Here is a 17,006-nt window from a genome sequence, read left to right on the forward strand (position 1 = left end):
ATATTCACAACCTCAGTTATTGTTTAGATCTTAAAAGAATTACAAGGGGAAGTCAAACTCCATTCTTTAGTAAAATGCAGAGCTGGGAATAGTCCCATTGGGCAATAAAAACATAAAAAGCTTCAAAAATATATCTATCTTTAGGTCATTAAGCTTACAAAATTGGGGTGCCTGGGTGGCTCAGTGGATTAAAGCCTCTGCCTTCAGCTCAGGTCACAATCCCCTGGGATCCAGCCGCCCTCCCATTGGGCTCTCTGCTCAGCAGGGAGCCTGTTTCCCTTCCTCTCTCTCTCTCTCTCTTTCTCTCTCTCTCTCTCTCTGCCTGCCTCTCTGCCTACTTGTGATCTGTCTCTGTCAAATAAATAAAATCTTAAAAAAAAAACTTACAAAATCAATCCAGATTCATAATTTGACTAGGACCCCATCCTGATGACATATTTTTAAAGTAAGCTAAGTCAGCCACATCTTAATCTCTGTATATCTCTAGCCATGGATTTTTAAAAAATATTTTATGTATTTATTTGACAGAGAGAACACAAGCGGGGAAAGCTGCAGGCAGAGTATAAGGAAGAAGCAGGCTCCCCACTGAGCAGGGAGCCAGCCTGACATGGGGCTCCATCCCAGGACCTCAGGATCATGACCTGGGCTGAAGGCAGACACTTAACTGGACTGAGCCACCCAGACACCCCATAGCCATGGATTTTTAAAATTTGCATTGAAGTATGTTATTATACTACAGTGTTGCCTCAGATTCAAGATGTATCCCCCCCTTTTTTTCTCATTTTTACACTCTGGAAATTGGGATTCTTATGATCAATGGGTAATGTTCTCTTGTGGTGGCTCTTTTCCTTAAAAACTGACCTTTATCCAATAGTGTATCTTGCAAATGTTGGAATCTTACACTTATGGAAATTGCTTTGTGATGATGACCTAAGGTGATCACTCTTGCTTTGAATTCATGTAATGATTGGGAAAGGAACAAGTTGATTATATAAAGATGATCCAAAACACTCATTAAGATTTACGATACATATGTACATGTGGATCATTAAAGCCACCACGCTAGTTAATATTTGGCCTTTTTTATGTTTCAATTTACTTTAAAAGTGCCTCATATTTGTTCAAATGATAAGATTATCATATTTATAATAGCAAAAGATCCCAAAGAGACCAACAAGCCTCTCCAACTAGTTCTCAGAAACCCCTTGCCTCACTCTCTTGGCACCTTCTTCTTTGGAGGGTCCTTGTGAAGAGCTAGAATAACAGCCATACCTTTCACTGATAGCCTGTGGAAGCACATGTCCACGTACCACATGTCCCTGGCAAGTTAACATGTACACACAGTGCTGGGCATAGTAGTCAATAAAGACCTTCTGCCTCACTGATGTGAAACACAGAACTGTGTTTTAATGAGCATTGAAACACATTTTTAGGCCCAGGATGAAGCCACTACCGCCCAGGTGCTCCATCAGCAAATGGAACTTTATATAACTTTTGAGTCTCTGTAAATGTTCCCCTTGAGTAGAAATGCAGGATATCCAGTTAGCCAATACCCCAATGCCAAGCCAACTCTGAGCCTTCTCACTCTAAACAAGGTTGATTGCATAACCCTGCCAATCAGATATTTCCCATTTTTCTCTTCCTTGTTCTTTATGCTTTATCCTATAAAATCTCTCTGCCTTCTGCCCCATTTTGCAGTTCTCCAAAAGAAGACTGCTTCATAAAGTGTTAAAGTTTGTTTGTATCAGCTAAATTGTTTTCTTTGTTTTTTTTTTTTGTTGTTGTTTGTTTTTTTGTTTGTTTTAACATTAAGCATGCATATAGCTTTTAACATTTGGGGAAAAACAAATTTCTAAAAATGTCACTTCTTTCCTTTTATCTTCCCCAAATCCCTTGAGTTAATTTTAGGACTAACTTTGGCATAAATAAAAGCCACCACTAAATTTAAATTTAAAAGTTATTTTCCCCTTGGATCATAAAAACTGATTTTTTTCTATCTTGGGAACAAACATGAAAATTAACCACACCTAAATGTGGGATATCACTCTCACAAAACATTGAACCAGAGATGGGAACAGTTGTTAAAAAGAAACAACAGTCCAAAATGGAGTCACTTGTGCAAGCCCCACATCAGCAAACCAAGACTTAATATCTAACCAAATTACAGTGACTTTCAACCAGTGACCTTTAGCAAATCTGGAATTAACCAATCAGTAACAGTGAGGTCATCTGTGTGACAGACCCGTCCCCTCCCCCAAAGGAAGGTGACCTTGACTGAAACAATCCACTCTTTGTTACCAACTTCCTTTTTCAGCCCCCTCTGCCTATAAAAACCTTCCATTTTGTATGGCTTCTTCCCGCTCCTTTCTATTTGCTAGATGGGAGGCTGCCCAATTCATGAATTGTCAAATAAAGCCAATTTGATCTTTAAATTTACTTAGTTGCATTTTGTTTTTTTAACAGTGAAATGTGATGTTAATACCTGATGATATGAAACATTTATCAAGAAACAATTAACTTCACATGACCAAAATTACAGACAACAATTATCTTTAGGAACCATGAAAACCCTTAGCAACTATGGTAAAGTTGTTTGGCAAATATTTTAATCATTTAATTGGAAAAATAACAACTCATATGTAACTGGGAAGGAAAAAATATAAGGAAAAACAAAAAGGACAAGAAAGGGAGGAAAGGAGGAAGAGGATCTATCTTAAAATATTTGATCAAAATTAAAAATAAAAATTCCTGATCTCAAAAATAGTTTACATTCCAAAAAAGGAAAGAAATTCTTTGAATGCTGACATTACAACAGGCACAGAATCAGCATTTGATCTTAAAATAAGAATTATTTCTATGCGTATTGTCCACAAACCATGATTAAAAAGCAAACTTCAAATACTACTAAATTCATTTTCTTATTTACTACCTAATTCCATCAGAGCTAATTGCAAATACAATGACCACAGAACTTACAGACAGGAGGAACAAAGTGATCTGGTTTTGCTTATTTTTTTCCCACTTATAGACAAAAATTAGAACAACTATGTACTTAATTTTTCAAAACTAAAATAATGTAGGAAACCTCGCATTCTTTAACTGTGAGCATAACTGATATGAATAAAAGCATTTTTTTAAAATTCTTTTCTTATGTTTGGCCCAATAACTTCAGGGACTGAAATAATCTCTTCTAGGCTTCATTGAAGGAGAGATATGTGCATAATTTCTACAGCATCAAAAGAGTTTCACTGAGGTAGGTACAGAGGATTTATCATCAGGAAGCATGTATATGCTTATCACATATGCATATGATATTTTAAAAACCCTCTACAAACGTTTTTGAGTTACAAAACGTATGACACATTCTAGCTTATTATCCTAGATTCAGTTTACTACTATCTGGAGTTCTTGTATTTGCACTTTTCCAAGAACCATGGTTAAGAATAAAAGGGAGAGGAAATCACTTCCTGTCTCCAAATAATGTCATACCTGCCTATGCCTAATTGATTTACAAGCTCAGATAAATGTTATTTTCAGGCAAGCTGTGAATTATATTAAATGACTCTGAAAGAGAAAAAGAAAAGCCACCGCTTAAACTTAGTGAAGGAAGGCCTTGCTTGAAATTCATGTCAACTTTCCATTCTGCAAAGCAAATCATCCACATGAAAATAGTCAAAAAGGACTTCATTTAATTAGTGATATGTAGATTTTTGCATAGAAAAAGGTTACAAAGTAATGCAAAAAAAGACTGGGTACAATAATTTTAAAACAAGTATTTAAAAAGTATAATTTTGCATAATGTTTAACATTCTCATGTTTATTGCTCTCTCCACACAGCAGAGAAATGAAGTGCATAAGAATACATGCTGTGTCTTTATCTTTCAAACATAAAATCTCATGTGCTCAATTTCAATGTATTAAGAGATTATGTTGTCATTAAACAAACAAAAAAAAAAAAAAAGAAAAACACCATTATGTAGCACTAGTTTAGTCATGAACAAAAATAATTTCTGTACATCCCACTCCATACATTCATCTTGATTTAGGATCAAATGCAATCATGAGCTTGACAAAGAGCATTTAAAAATCGTGGCTTTTCTCTTCGCAACGCTCTCTCCCTGTCTCATCACCTCCAGAAATGCAACTTTTCCCAAAGGGTGACAAGAATAGACATTACACATTATCAGGACAAAATGAAGAGGATAAATATGTAAAAATAGTCTGAATGAAACAATAAATTAACCTAAACTTTTACAAACTGGAGAATTTTCAAGTTGGCATGAATCAAATAGCTTCTGGTGGGCACATGGTAGGCAACTGCTTTTAGGTGCACTCTTTCTATAAATGCATGGTTTACATAAAGAAGCACCATATTTTGAACCATGAAAAAAAGTGCCTGGGGGCTTGCAGGCAGGGCAGAAATGGTTGTTAATCTGAGCACTGATGGAATAATTGCTTATACCAATGCATTGCTAAATGTCACCACTTGGCAGGCAAGTCTGTACAAAGAAGCAAACTAAGATAAAACTAGGTCTTTCAACTTGAAAATTATTTTCAGCAATCCTTTTGGCCAAGAAAAATCTGTTGGTTTCAATAGACTACTCTTCTCTGACACCTTATTAAAATGTCTGCAACCTAATGCAAGACTTCTGTCCCTTCCCTTTCTTAACCTAACTTCTACACTCTTCTTTACTTGTGCAATGTTATATATTCAGAAGAAAACTTTACTAGCTCAGGCACTTATGAAACACGAGTATTTTTTTTTCCATCTAGTTTCAAGAGAATCCAGTCAGGTTTTTTGTTTTTCCCCCCAAATCAGACATACTGATGCACTGCTGGATGATACAGTCCATATATTTTCCAGGAGATTTCTAAATGAAAACAAGTGTGAAGGTTTCAAAAGTTGCTGATGTCAGTTACCAAGCTGCCTTAAACAAAACACGAGAAAAAAGATAATACCACATTTCCACTTGGGAGGTTTGTGTCTCAAATAGCTTTATTGTTCCTTTGTGGATCTGTAGACATCTGTATGGCTACTTTCAGGGTGCAGAGATTTAAGCTGACTCTGAAATGAAGGACATTCAGTTACTATTGCAAAAAGTCCAATGAAAACTTAAAAAGCTCCCACTTCTGTCCCCCAGGGTCGGTAAGGTTTACTGTTTGTTGCACCGCTTGTCTGCGGCGGGCTGGACGTGGCTGCCACGGTTAAGGGCGGGCTGATGGCTGTGGCGGCTGCCACGGCCGCAGCTGCGTTGGGTGGGAGCATGGGGAAGGCCCCCGCGAAAGACAGAGGGAAGCTGTGCGCTGCGGCGGTGGCTGCAGCTGCGGCCGCGTGGACAGTGGCGGACAGGGACAAGAGGGAGGTGGAGAGAGGTGGCACGCAGGGGGCAACGCTGCCCGTGGATGGCATCCGAAGGGCAGAGTCGGCGTGGGCGAATGTAGCTGTGAGGAGGGCGGAGCCGTGGGCAGGAGGCACTTCCGTAGCGGTGGAGAGGCGACAAGGCGAGGACTCGGAGGTGTGGAGTCCGTTGGGTTGGAGCAGGGCCGCGGGGAGGTGGTGGAAGGCTGCCGCCCAGTGGTGCGGGTGCAGGGGGTGGTGGTGGTGGGCCAGAGAGGACGTCATGGCCGCCGCCTCCCGCTGCGAGGCACACGTGCTGAGATGAGAGACCAGTCGCACCCGCAGGGGGTCGGAGGAGTCCAGGCCCTCCACAGAGCTCAGGTACCGGGCCACTTCTGTCAGGCACTCCCGGAAGCCAATGCTCATGAAGTCCATGGCCAGAGCATGCGCGTCAAAGTAGCCTGAGACGGGGATGGACGGGTGGGCGGGAGAGGGAGTGCGAGAGAAAACGGTAAGGTGACTATGAGGAACCACCAATTGTGCTCCCCTCTGTCCTTACCAAGTTTCAAGGAGAATGGCGACCCTTTCTGAAAATGCTGCCAGTTATTTCTGGTTGTAATTTTTGTAGAAGAAATTAACTTTGCAATTCACATGTGTGACAACACTAGCAATGCTATACACTATGGTGGTTCTTGCAACCAAATATCACAGTGGGGGAAAAAATTAAGAACGTTCGTGTTTCCAATACTTTCATTAAAAAAAACAAGGCGGGGGGTCCTCTCCTTCTGTGCTGTGACAGTGAAATTCCCTAGTAAACTTTTTCACTGTAGTACAGAGTTTCAGTCTCTCTGTCTCTGTCACATGCGATGGAGATTAAAGGGTTTATCTGAAACATCCTCACTCTTGGCATTTGTAACAGATACAAAATGCATGTTAGCAGCTTGAGGATTTTCTTTAAAAATGTGCTAGAATCTCTTAATAAATTCATATATGCTTCCTGACTTGGTGTTTTTTTTTTTTTTTAGCAAATTATATGAAAAATTTGATGAAACAAAGATTTTTTTTTTTAATTTGGGGGTTACTAATTTGAAGATCTTATTTTTCTATCAGGCAATAGAAGGCTGCTTTACTGATATGAGGTTATTATAACTCCTTGCTTTCCTGAAATTCAAAGATATATTGCCTTCACTGGTTAGCTTACATTTTCCTGGCATCTACTCAAGAAAAAAATGTGTATTAATTTTTCAGTATCTATACATGCACGCTCCCTGCCCCCCACCAAGGTAACAACCATTAAAAATGGCTGGAGCAGAGTCACATATATGAGAATCACTTTTTATCCAAATAAAATACATTGGATAAAAAATAGTAATGTATCATTATTATCAGTGCAAATTTAGGGTAGAATGTTAATCAGATATTTAGGGAAATGTCACCACTTCGAATGTGTGACCTCTAATGTGTATAAATGTATCCTTTTCAGATTCTCACTTACAACTTTTTTTTTTAATCTTTTTTTTAGCAATTTTCAAATTAAAACTTTACTCAGTTTTGGGATATGGGCACACATAAATGAGAAGTATTACATTCAAAGTTATTTTTACCTAAAGCATTTACTACATTATCTTTTTCACATTTCTGCAGATCAAAGTATTACCTGTTTCATTTGTCATCTAAAAAGTAAACCATCTTACTGTATAATCAAAGCACTTTGGAAAACAGAAGTCACAATATTCAAACTCCTAAAGGTAGAATATCAGCAGAAATTTGAAAGTCCCAAAAAGACATATGGTGTAAAAATATATACCATTAAAACAGTAACAATGACAGCACAAATCTGATGTAAGAGAATATCATGAAATATGGAAGATCAGCAACAAAAATAGGTATCATTCCAGGACTTCAGCTTAGATAGCAACAAAGTCCCTAGGATTAAGAGGGAAAGCTCTTCCTGAGGACACCTCCATAGAAAGATTTCACATGAGAACCCTCAGGGTTCTTTGTTGGGCTTTGTAGGCTTCTAATTTTCATGACAAGGAGGGATGAAATCAACTGGAGACAGAGTCCAGAAACACACAGGGATCTAGAAATGTAGGTTACTCTACTAAATTCTCTCCAGAGGCTATTAATACTGAGACAGACTAAAGAACAGACCAACAGAACTGGAACCCCAGGGGCTTCCAAGAATTTTCATGAGTGGGCAAAGAATGATTGAAATTTGTGGTTTGCCAGTTGTATGTTGTTGTATATGGCTGAGTTCTCTGTTGTGTACTAAGGAATATAAATTGTGTAATTCCTATTCTATTGCTGAACGCAGAGGGAAATGACGATGAGCAGCTGTCCCCTAGGAATAATCTTGGGCCAATAATGAAAGCACTTGGGTCCATATTGCTTCCTCTGTGCCATCACTGCTGTGTGGCTTTAAGTGAATAAACTCCCAACAACCTTGTGAGGTAGACACCAACACTGCCCTCCTTTTACAGATGAGGAAACTGGGGCAAAGGGGGTTCGTAGTTTACCCAAGGTCACACAGCTAATATATGGCAGAGCTAGGTTTGGAAACCAGGCAACCCAACTGCAGAGTCTCTGTCCTTCATCACTACACTGTGAGGCCCCCACAGCAGTTGTGAGTCTTGGATGATGTGAGCCCACATTGCCAGCCGCCCTCCCCCTCCCCTTCAAGGCCCATACTTTCTCCTGTGGGATGACCTCTCTAATGACTTGGCAGTCAGGTGACTTGTATGGCGCTTGCTTGCAAATGTCTGTTCATAAACTATTCTGGGATGAATTTTAGGACTGTTCAGGTAGCCAAGAATAGCAACTAAGAATGGAACTAGTTTTTATAATAAGGCGTAAGAACAATATTACTCTTTAGAAGTTTAGCTCATGCCAAATATTTGAAACCCTGATAAGAATTCTCAGTCTTGTGCTGAACACCACCAAGAGAGGCAGAGCAATCAAACTGCTGTTCCTGCACCATCGCCAGCTCAGTCTGTCTCCTACTATCCTGAGGTGGCAGGTGCAGAATCAAAATCATGGGGCAGGAGGGGCTTTAGAGCTCAGAATGCTAGTGTAGGCCTCACAGCACAACAGAGCACTTCTGTCTTGGGTTAAAGGCGAGGCAATGGCCAAGCTGGCCTGGATCACTGGCTTCTATGATTTCATCCAGTTCTCTTCTCTATTATATAAAAGTTTTTGCATCCTATGCTGAGGGCTACATTTAAATGATTAGAAATCACAATTCCATACCCATTCAGGATGGTTTCTAGGGAAGGTGCAACTGTTAAGTCAAACCATGGGGGCTTCTCTTTACAGTGATCATCTCCCCCACCCACCATACCTGATACACGTAAAGGACAGTGAAGGCCAGGGCTGATGTTCCACAGGTCCTTGACAGTATGGCCATACTGGAGTTAAATACTTCAGTACTTCCATTGCAATCAGTAAATGGCTATTTACCTCCAATGCTTTGCCCCTGCTCTGATCGAGGACAAACTGTGATACTATGTTGTAATGAAAGGCTAATGCTGAGCAGAGAAGCCGCCAAGGTGGAGAGGGCAGCACTTAGCCCCTCGTAGTGGTAGCCTCTCCCTACTCAGTTGTCAAATATATTACTTAACACAACACGCTTGGTGAAGGTGAATAGAAAAGGCCTGCTTGAAGGATAAAAAAGATACAAAAGGGCAAAATCAAGTCTGAGTAGAAGAGGGATCATGAAGTCTGAATGAATATTACAGCTTTCAGGATCTCCTGTTTTTTTATTAACATATACTGTATTATTTGCTTCAGGGGTACAGGTCTGTGAATCATCAGTCTTACAAAATTCACAGCATTCACCATAGCACATAGCCTCCCCAGTGTCCATAACCCAGCTACCCTAGCCCTACCTCTCACCACCCCCCACTACCGCAACCCCCCCCCTCAGTTTGTGAGATTAAGAGTCTCTTATGATTTGTCTCCCTCATGATCCCATCTTGTTTCATTTTTAATGTGACATGAGGGTCCATCTCTGACCTCTGGATAATTCTACACTAAATCACTATCCAGTACAGAAGACGTCTCTCCTGGGCACTGGGCCCAGTGTACCTGTTCCTGTTTGGTGTCTGCAGGAATGACTCTGCTCCATTAATAGTTTTCAGTACAGAGATTCACTACCTATACTTCAAATGTTCTGTCTTGTCTAAACCCAAGACCAACCAAAATGTGAAAATAATCCTCAAGTCAATTCCTTTGGAATGGCTGCCTTATGTTGAGACCTAGTCTTGATTTAATGGCGGGGCGGGGGGGGGGGGGGGCAGGGGGGTTCAAGGGAAGGGAAAGGAGAAGAGAAAAAGATTGTCTTTAACCTCCTGTTTATGTTTGGATGTTTGTGTGTTTATTTTGTCTTTCTGTACAGATTCCAGCATGTGCTCCTGAGGTCCCAAACAAATCTCTGACCAGGCTGCTGTGAATGAAGCTTTACTCCCACAGTATTATGAAAGCAAACACAAGTCCAGGGTCAAGTGCTTCTTTTGTTCCAGAAGTTCTTTCCCACGAGTTCAATCCTGCCATTAGCATTGATTTCCACAGCTTTAATCTGGGACCTCCTATCTCAGCTTGTTAAAGAACTGTTCAACTATGACTTTCCTATAATCTTAGGGGGGAAAATGAGAAGTGAGAGGTGGAAAGGGGGTAAAAATGAAGCCACCTACTTACCTTTACCCCCAGTTGCCTGAAGCATCTTCAAGTGATCTACTGTCATTTGCAATATTTCGGCTTTCTCCAACTTTGCAGATCCCTACATAAACAAATAATAAAGTCTTAGAAGTTCTATGGAAACTGATTTGGAATATTGCACACTGGATTTTCAATTTTCCTTTTCATTAGAAGATTCTAAGTTTAATTTTTTTCACAGAAACATTTGAGTTCTTTGCAAACTTTACATGTAAACAATAATTACTGTGTTGCATACTTAATGACAGATATTTGCCAATTTATCTTTTAAAGAATAAAAGGCATAACAATTTTTTAATCCTAAGAATAATTATACTCCTAAAATCACTCCACTACAACAATTATAAATGCAAAAATCTCAAACCTTGCATCCAATCTCTACCTTATATTTCATTAGGGGTCATCCTGTATTCTTACATAATGCCACAGTACTAGATCAGTTAAATCCCACTCTGAAGGATAAAGAGACAGAACCTTAGCAAATTAGATTTTTCAAAAATAAAAAGTTCTAATAAGTCTTTAAGACACACCCCTGGTAAGCAGAAGCAAAACAAAACAAAACAAAAAAAGGGAGACTTTTAAGATGTTTTGTTTTTGTTTTTGTTTTTGTTTTTTTCCCCAAAATTACCAGCAGGTGTCACTGTGAATTCCAAAATCATAAACAAGAAAGCATAATTTACTACCCATCTAGTAAGCATCAGAAATGTTTAATGGCAATAAACGGCACCCATTTATTTATTATTGGTTTGAACCCTTTACAATAGTTCTTAATAAAATATTTTGAAAATAATTTATATGTCCTTCTTTTTAAAATAAGGCAACCTCTGGAAACCAACTGAGATAAAAATGTGCCACCTTGAACTGCCTCAGAGGACTGTGGGTGGCTTCTAATTTCCTGGAAAAGCTGAATAATTAAACCAATATGTCTTTTTGAAAAGGAAACTCAAGTTTTTTTCAGGTTCCTATGCTCTACTTGTTTTGTGAAAATTATCAGCACCCTGTACATGGTGAGAGTGCCAGAGTTATTTAAACTGCTAGAAAGAACACTCTTCTAATCATACTGTGACAGGGCCAGCTCACTAGGGTTGGTAGCCAAGCTTGGCAAACGGGAAAGCCTGTGTTTATGGTAACTAACTGCCAAACAACTGAGGTTTGCTTTTAAGGTTTGTTTTAAGTCGACATTTAAGAAAAAAAAACCTAACAAACTAAGTGGGGGGAAAATCACCAAACTGACTGTTCTTCATAAATGCAGACATTTCAGTCCTCAAAATGAGAACGCCAATTACTGATATTTTTCATTTTCAGCCTATTGTCATTGAAAATGTTACTTATCAAAACTACAATTTCCACATTACATTCAGCTCACCAAAGACAGCTTCAGCATATAGGTATCTTGTTTTCTCTCAAAAATGTACAATCAAGAGCATATTACATCTTGTGCTTCTGTTAATTTTAAATATATCCATGAAAATGTACAACAGTTTCAGTGAAAATGATAAATAGCAAAATAACAGTTTCTGGATAATTTCCAAGGGCTTTGTAGGGCTTGCTGTGTTTGTGGTTCATGAAGCAAACAACAAGATGAAATAAACAAACAACTGCTGCCTTATACCCTACTTTAATTAAATTCAAAGTATTTTCAATAGCATACGATGCCACATTCTTTGAAAGATGCTCTTAGAAATCTGTCATTAGCCGTTGCGGCAAGAGATATACAACTTTTCCAAACGACAAAGGAAAATTTAAACATTTGGCTTCTCCCTTTTCTAAGTGTGCAAAAATCTTTTTTTTTTTTTTTTTTTTTTTTTGGGTAAAGGAATACCCTGAATTCTGAAAAAGGAAATTTATGGGTAGTTCTATTTTTACCAAACTTCCAAAAAGATGCCCCAACTAGAATGCTATTCTATTAATCCAGGCACTAAAAATGAAACCAAGTGATTTGGTAATAAGATTTTATTAGTATTATCATTTAGGAAATAGAGCTAGAGATGTTACTTCCTGGACTTTGGTTATTTTTAAAATAAAAAGCACTTTTTTTTTTAACTGTTTGAAACAAAAATGAAATTTCACTTGATATATTTTTTAAAAGAGCACGACATACAGCTCAGTTTTAAACAAAACCACTACTGGTCTTCATAGAAAGAACAGAGAAAGCATGAACACTTTTACCCTTAAGGGAAAAATAAGCTGAAGAATGGAAATGTTTTTCAACTTCATGATGGATTATGTTTTTAATAGTTTTGCCACAACAAAGCATTTTATTGAAATAGCTGCTCTGTGCCAGATCAGGGCACATACACCATTATTTTAATGAGCTTTAACAAGAACCCACATTCCCAGATGAGAGAATCAGATTTTTTGAGGCTTTTGGTGGGGTAGTCAGGGGTAAGGATAGCTTACTTGTTTTTCAAAAGCAGTTGGCACCAGTCGTCTCAACTCAGATAAACTGTTATTTATCCGATCTCGACGCCTTTTCTCTATTATCTATCCCAAAGGAAGCAACACAACAACAAGTTTATGAATACACAAATGATAAAATTACTTTTAATGGAAGAATACAACTGTTACAAATTAGGCTGGATTACATGAAATAAAAAGAAAAAAAAAATCACATACCCCTCTCCTTTTCTTTCTTGCCATAATCTGAGATGTTGTTGTTGGGGAATTGGATCTAATCACAGAGCTAGTACTTTGCCTATGAAATAGGAAAGGTATGTCAGGTGCTGCATTAACATAACAATGGTTTCTTCTGGGTACTTCATGGCACCCATTAAACATTGAGTGATTGTACAGTTCAGGTCTGTGTTATTTTATTCTTAATTCTTAACTTTTAACATACTTTGTTTTCAGTCCTTATATATATTTTAAGGTAAGAATCATGCCCTCCCTGCTTTTTCAACAAGTCATCCAGACACCAAATCCACTTGCAAAAGCATCCCTAAACTTAAAGTCTTGCAGTGAAAAACTTACGAGCAGTCAGAGTGAGAAGTCAGTTATTAGTACTTCCTAGCTCCACTCATAAAAATTTCTTAAAAATATACTAATTCTCTAATAGCATCCTTCCTCCAACCTCTGGTCAGATACACTAAACAAAGCGAAGCTATTTTGAAATAAAGGCCATGTTTAGCACCACTATCAAACAGATAGACAGTCATCACATGTCAAACTGTTGTCCCTAGATGCAATCTTCAAAATAAACAGAAGTTATCTGACTATTTCAAAACTTCAGTTATATCTCACAACAGGAAAAAAAAATGACAAATGTTACGTTTTATATACAAATATTCCAAAAGAATGCCCCAATTAAATATGCCACTGATAGGGAAACTAAAATGAGATCAAGTACTAGGTAAATGTTTTACTTTGAAAATAAAACTGTAGGTACTTCCTAGTCCTCAGCCTAAACTTAAACCTCTAGAAGCTGCAATCCATCTTGAGTTTACTAATGAAAAGATATTTTATATTGAAAGTGCAATCCAATCATTATTTTGTCACTTACAGCTTTTGTCATCTTTTCTAGTTTGTACATGTTTCTCTTCATAATTCATGGATACTATGCTTCTTTATGTTCTCAAATTCTCCAGGTTCCTGTTATTTGTTCTCTTTCATTTTAGGACTGTTGCACACACCAGGTTCTTATTACCTCACCTCTCACTTCTGGATCTTATTTCTGAGTTAACTGTCCCCCTCAGTCCCACCCCGTCCCAACTGGTTTCGCCTTTCACATGACTTCTTCTGTTTTTCAGATCTCATTTTTTAAGATGACGCACACTTTAATAATTGAAAGATACTTCGCGAACAGCGTTTCATGTAAATATCTCTGCCGTTGCTGATTTTACGCTTTGGTATGTACTTATTAGAATAACGACGTGGAAAGAAAACCAGTTTTCCAAAGGTAGGAAGAATTTTGTTCTTTGAGTGACAGCTGCAGATAAATAATTAAGGAGCTTGTGGGGATGCCAATTAGAAGCAATTATCATTTGACCCGCCTTGGCATTGAAATGCCTGGTAATCTCCCTCTGTCCCTGGAAAGTGGAGGTCTGGCTTCTGTGACCACGACCCCGATCTCTTCCAGACTTAAGAACAAGCAGTCAAGGAGATGATCTACGTCCGAAACGATCCTTCCGTCTGTCACTCACCCTCCCGTCCGCCCACTCACACATAGTCAACCTGGAAAGCTCAGCCTACGTAGCCTTAAAATTACAAACTGCTTTAATTTCTACAAAAGGCAAGTCATCTTTTTAGTCTCCTGAAAAATAAAATAATATCAATCTGTTTCTCTCTTCAGCTGGCCCACCCAGAAAGTGCTCCCACAGTTTCCGTGGCGGGGGCGTCGCCCGTCGCCTGCGCCCGCCTGTCCGCGCGCCCAACGCTGACAGCCGGGGACCCTCCCTCGCCAACTCCTGCGCTGGGCTTCAGTCGCGTCCCCTTTCCTCTCCGCCCCACCCCTGGTGTGAAAACCGACAACCCTCCGGCCCACCCCAACTGCACGCTCCGTGAGCGCCCACCGCTCCAAGTTTCCCGGGCAAAACTTTCCCGGCTCCGTTAGCACGCCGCGGAGAGGAGCCTCGGGATTTCCGAGGAGCAGCTCGCGCACAAATCTCCCCGACGCCTCGGGCTCCGGAGAGTTCCCGTCGAGCCCGCGCTCACCCCGAGTAATTGTTCTCGCTCCCCACGTCGATGGTCTCGTCCATGTCGCTCTCGGAGGTCGTCTCCTCGCAAGGGCGCTTCATCGCGGGGAAGACGGCGCGGGCACTGCCCAGCTCGAGCCACCGACGGGGAGCGGGGCGCAGCGCCCTCCCGGCCTGCCTCCTCCCTTTCTCCCTCCCTTTCTGGGCCCGGGAAGGCGCGGCTGCCGCGGCGACGCGGTCGGCTCCTCGCGGCTCTTTCCCACGCCGCAGCCGGGATCGGCCGCAAGAACCGGCGCCGGCCACGCCCCTCCGCGCGGGCGGGGCTACCTCGCCCGCCTCCCGCGCGTAGGCCCCCACCGCCCAGACGGGTTCCGCCTCCTTGGGGTCGGCGTGTCCCGCGATTGGCTGGGGCGGAGGGGCGGGGCAGCGCTCCCCAGTGCTCGCGGTGAGCCTCCTGCCGAGGCGTGGGAACGCTGCCGCGCACCTCGCGTCCGGGAGCAGCGCACGGGCGGGAGAGGCAGTGGCGAGCGTGAGCGTGAGGCTGATAACTCCGCTAGGGCAGCACGCGAACGTGGACGTGGGCGCGGACGTGGGCGCGGCGGGGGAGGGCCTAGAGGGGCGGGCTCCGGACCTCGGGTTTCGGCCCTCCTCCTCACCCCCCGCCCCCAGTCTGGCGGAGAAGTTGCTGCTCTGTGTTTAAAGAATAACCCCAAGCGCGTGGCTGAGTGTGAGCGAGCGTGTAGTGACGTTGGGAGGCGCCGTGGCTTAACCGAACCGCCCCACTCGGCTGTCCCCTGTCTGGACCAAAACTGCTGACTGGCTGACCCTGAGGGTCACATTTGCCCTCTGGGGTTTTTGAAACCCTTAAATCAAAGTTGCTTTTCTCCCTGGCAACTCCCGAGGCTGCTTTGCGGCCTCTGGGCTGTGGACAGATAAGGACGTGAGTTTCCCCGACCAGGTACCTAACCGCCGGCCGTCGGAGGGTCTGAGGTCGGCTGCCCTGTGACGTTCGCTTTGCTCGAAATCAGTTATTTCCATTTGGCCACGGGGGCTGTGGATAGTAAACTCCGCCGAGTGGACCGTGAACCGCAGTTGTGTCCGTTCTGGTGGCAGGAAAGACTAGACCCATGATGCAGGTATTTCAGGACCCAATTTTAGTAGTTCGAGTTCTTCGGGCTTGGACTATGCAGAGGATGGCGATTCTCCACTCCCCTTGGTGTGTGCAGTCGCCGCGGTAGTTAATGAGAATTCCGAACGTGAAAAAATTGGCGCTTGGGAAACTCGGTTTTGTTTTCCAAAGCACGAATTCGTGTCCAGTTTTGAGAGCACTGGACAACGTGGCTTGTGAAAACGACAGAAGTGCTTTCAGAACGTGTTTCTAGCGGCTCTTCCCGCGTGTTGCGCTGCTTCAACAGGCTACGCCAAGGTGCCTCCGCGGGGGCTGGAGCCGAGCGGACCGCGCGCGCTACGCGGTGTGGGCTCGCCCGGCCGGGAGCCGCGGGACCGCCGGGCGGGCGGCGGGTGGGTCGCGGTCGAGCCGGAGGCCCGTTGTCCGGGGCGGCTCCGTGCTTTCTAGGAGAAGAGAAAGCTTGGAGAAAGGGGCGTCTGTCATTCATCACAACCCTCCGCCACGGACGGATTCCTGATTTTCTAGGGATCTGCTTAGGGCGTCCCATTGACACTCCATTCTGTCCCCACACGAGACCCGCGCGGGGCCGGGAGGTGGAGAGGAAAGGATGCGTCGGGGGAAGACTGGGCCCGGTGGGAGTTGGGCGGGGGAGAGCGGGAAGGACTTGCAGCCAGCGTGTTAAGCCCTCATTAAAACACAAAACCCCCTTCTCCACACGCCCTCGTCTCTTTTGTGCGGTCCCCACAGCGATGCCTGCAATAACTGTGTGAACAGAAACCCAAAACGTTTCATCCTGACTTCTGAAACTTAACCTCGGGCAAAGCACACAGTCGGCGGGGGCCGGGCAGGCCCTGGTGGGCTGGACCAGGTCAGCTCGGGACGCCGGGGACGCTGGGGGGGGGGGGGGGGCGGTGACACCCCCCCCCCCAACTCGGCTGCCTGCTTCAGGGTGGATGCCCAGCCCGTGAGGGTCTCTCTGGGCCTCTGCTCTTCTGCAGCGCTGGCGAGCTGAGCGCACGGAGCGAAGCTGAGCGGGTCGGCTACCCACAGGCTCCGACTTCCCCCGACGCCACCAGCTCGGGATCCCCGTAGCCCTGCAGTGTTGAGCCCGACCGACCGGTTGCCCGCCCCACCTCCAAAGGAGGATGTGCCAGTGGCCAGTCAGCTCCGGCCACAGGTGAATGCGCTGCACCAG

At 42.7% G+C, this 17,006-nt stretch overlaps 1 protein-coding gene and 1 long non-coding RNA gene across 2 annotated transcripts in view; one reads left to right on the forward strand and one right to left on the reverse strand.

Moving 5' to 3' along the window:
* Nucleotides 1-2,722: 2,722 nt before the first annotated feature.
* HEY2 (hes related family bHLH transcription factor with YRPW motif 2) lies at nt 2,723-14,919 on the reverse strand. Its single transcript, XM_046004347.1, has 5 exons — nt 14,702-14,919; nt 12,668-12,746; nt 12,452-12,535; nt 10,034-10,115; nt 2,723-5,799 (listed from the first exon to the last, which is right to left on the reverse strand). Exons 1-5 carry the CDS (start codon nt 14,782-14,784, stop codon nt 5,114-5,116), a joined length of 1,014 nt encoding a protein of 337 aa, XP_045860303.1. The 5' UTR covers nt 14,785-14,919; the 3' UTR covers nt 2,723-5,113.
* Nucleotides 14,920-15,557: 638 nt separating this feature from the next.
* LOC123942488 overlaps nt 15,558-17,006 on the forward strand; it is a 158,138-nt gene continuing 156,689 nt past the window's right edge. Inside the window, exon 1 of the long non-coding RNA XR_006818429.1 lies at nt 15,558-15,818. This is a non-coding gene — a long non-coding RNA (uncharacterized LOC123942488). The remainder of the gene's footprint in view (nt 15,819-17,006) is intronic.

This window comes from Meles meles, chromosome 5 (genome assembly GCF_922984935.1).
Source record: "Meles meles chromosome 5, mMelMel3.1 paternal haplotype, whole genome shotgun sequence".
NCBI classification, from domain to species: Eukaryota; Metazoa; Chordata; class Mammalia; order Carnivora; family Mustelidae; genus Meles; species Meles meles.

What these genes read in the sequence shown, in the direction of transcription:
- HEY2 (XM_046004347.1), bottom strand. Translation starts at nt 14,784, where the DNA reads ATGAAGCGCCCTTGCGAGGAGACGACCTCCGAGAGCGACATGGACGAG. An exon ending in AGCGAGAACAATTACTCGGG is followed by an intron (nt 12,747 to 14,701) that starts GTGAGCGCGGGC and finishes CCTATTTCATAG; the next exon opens with GCAAAGTACTAGCTCTGTGA. An exon ending in CAAGAAAGAAAAGGAGAGGG is followed by an intron (nt 12,536 to 12,667) that starts GTATGTGATTTT and finishes CCTTTGGGATAG; the next exon opens with ATAATAGAGAAAAGGCGTCG.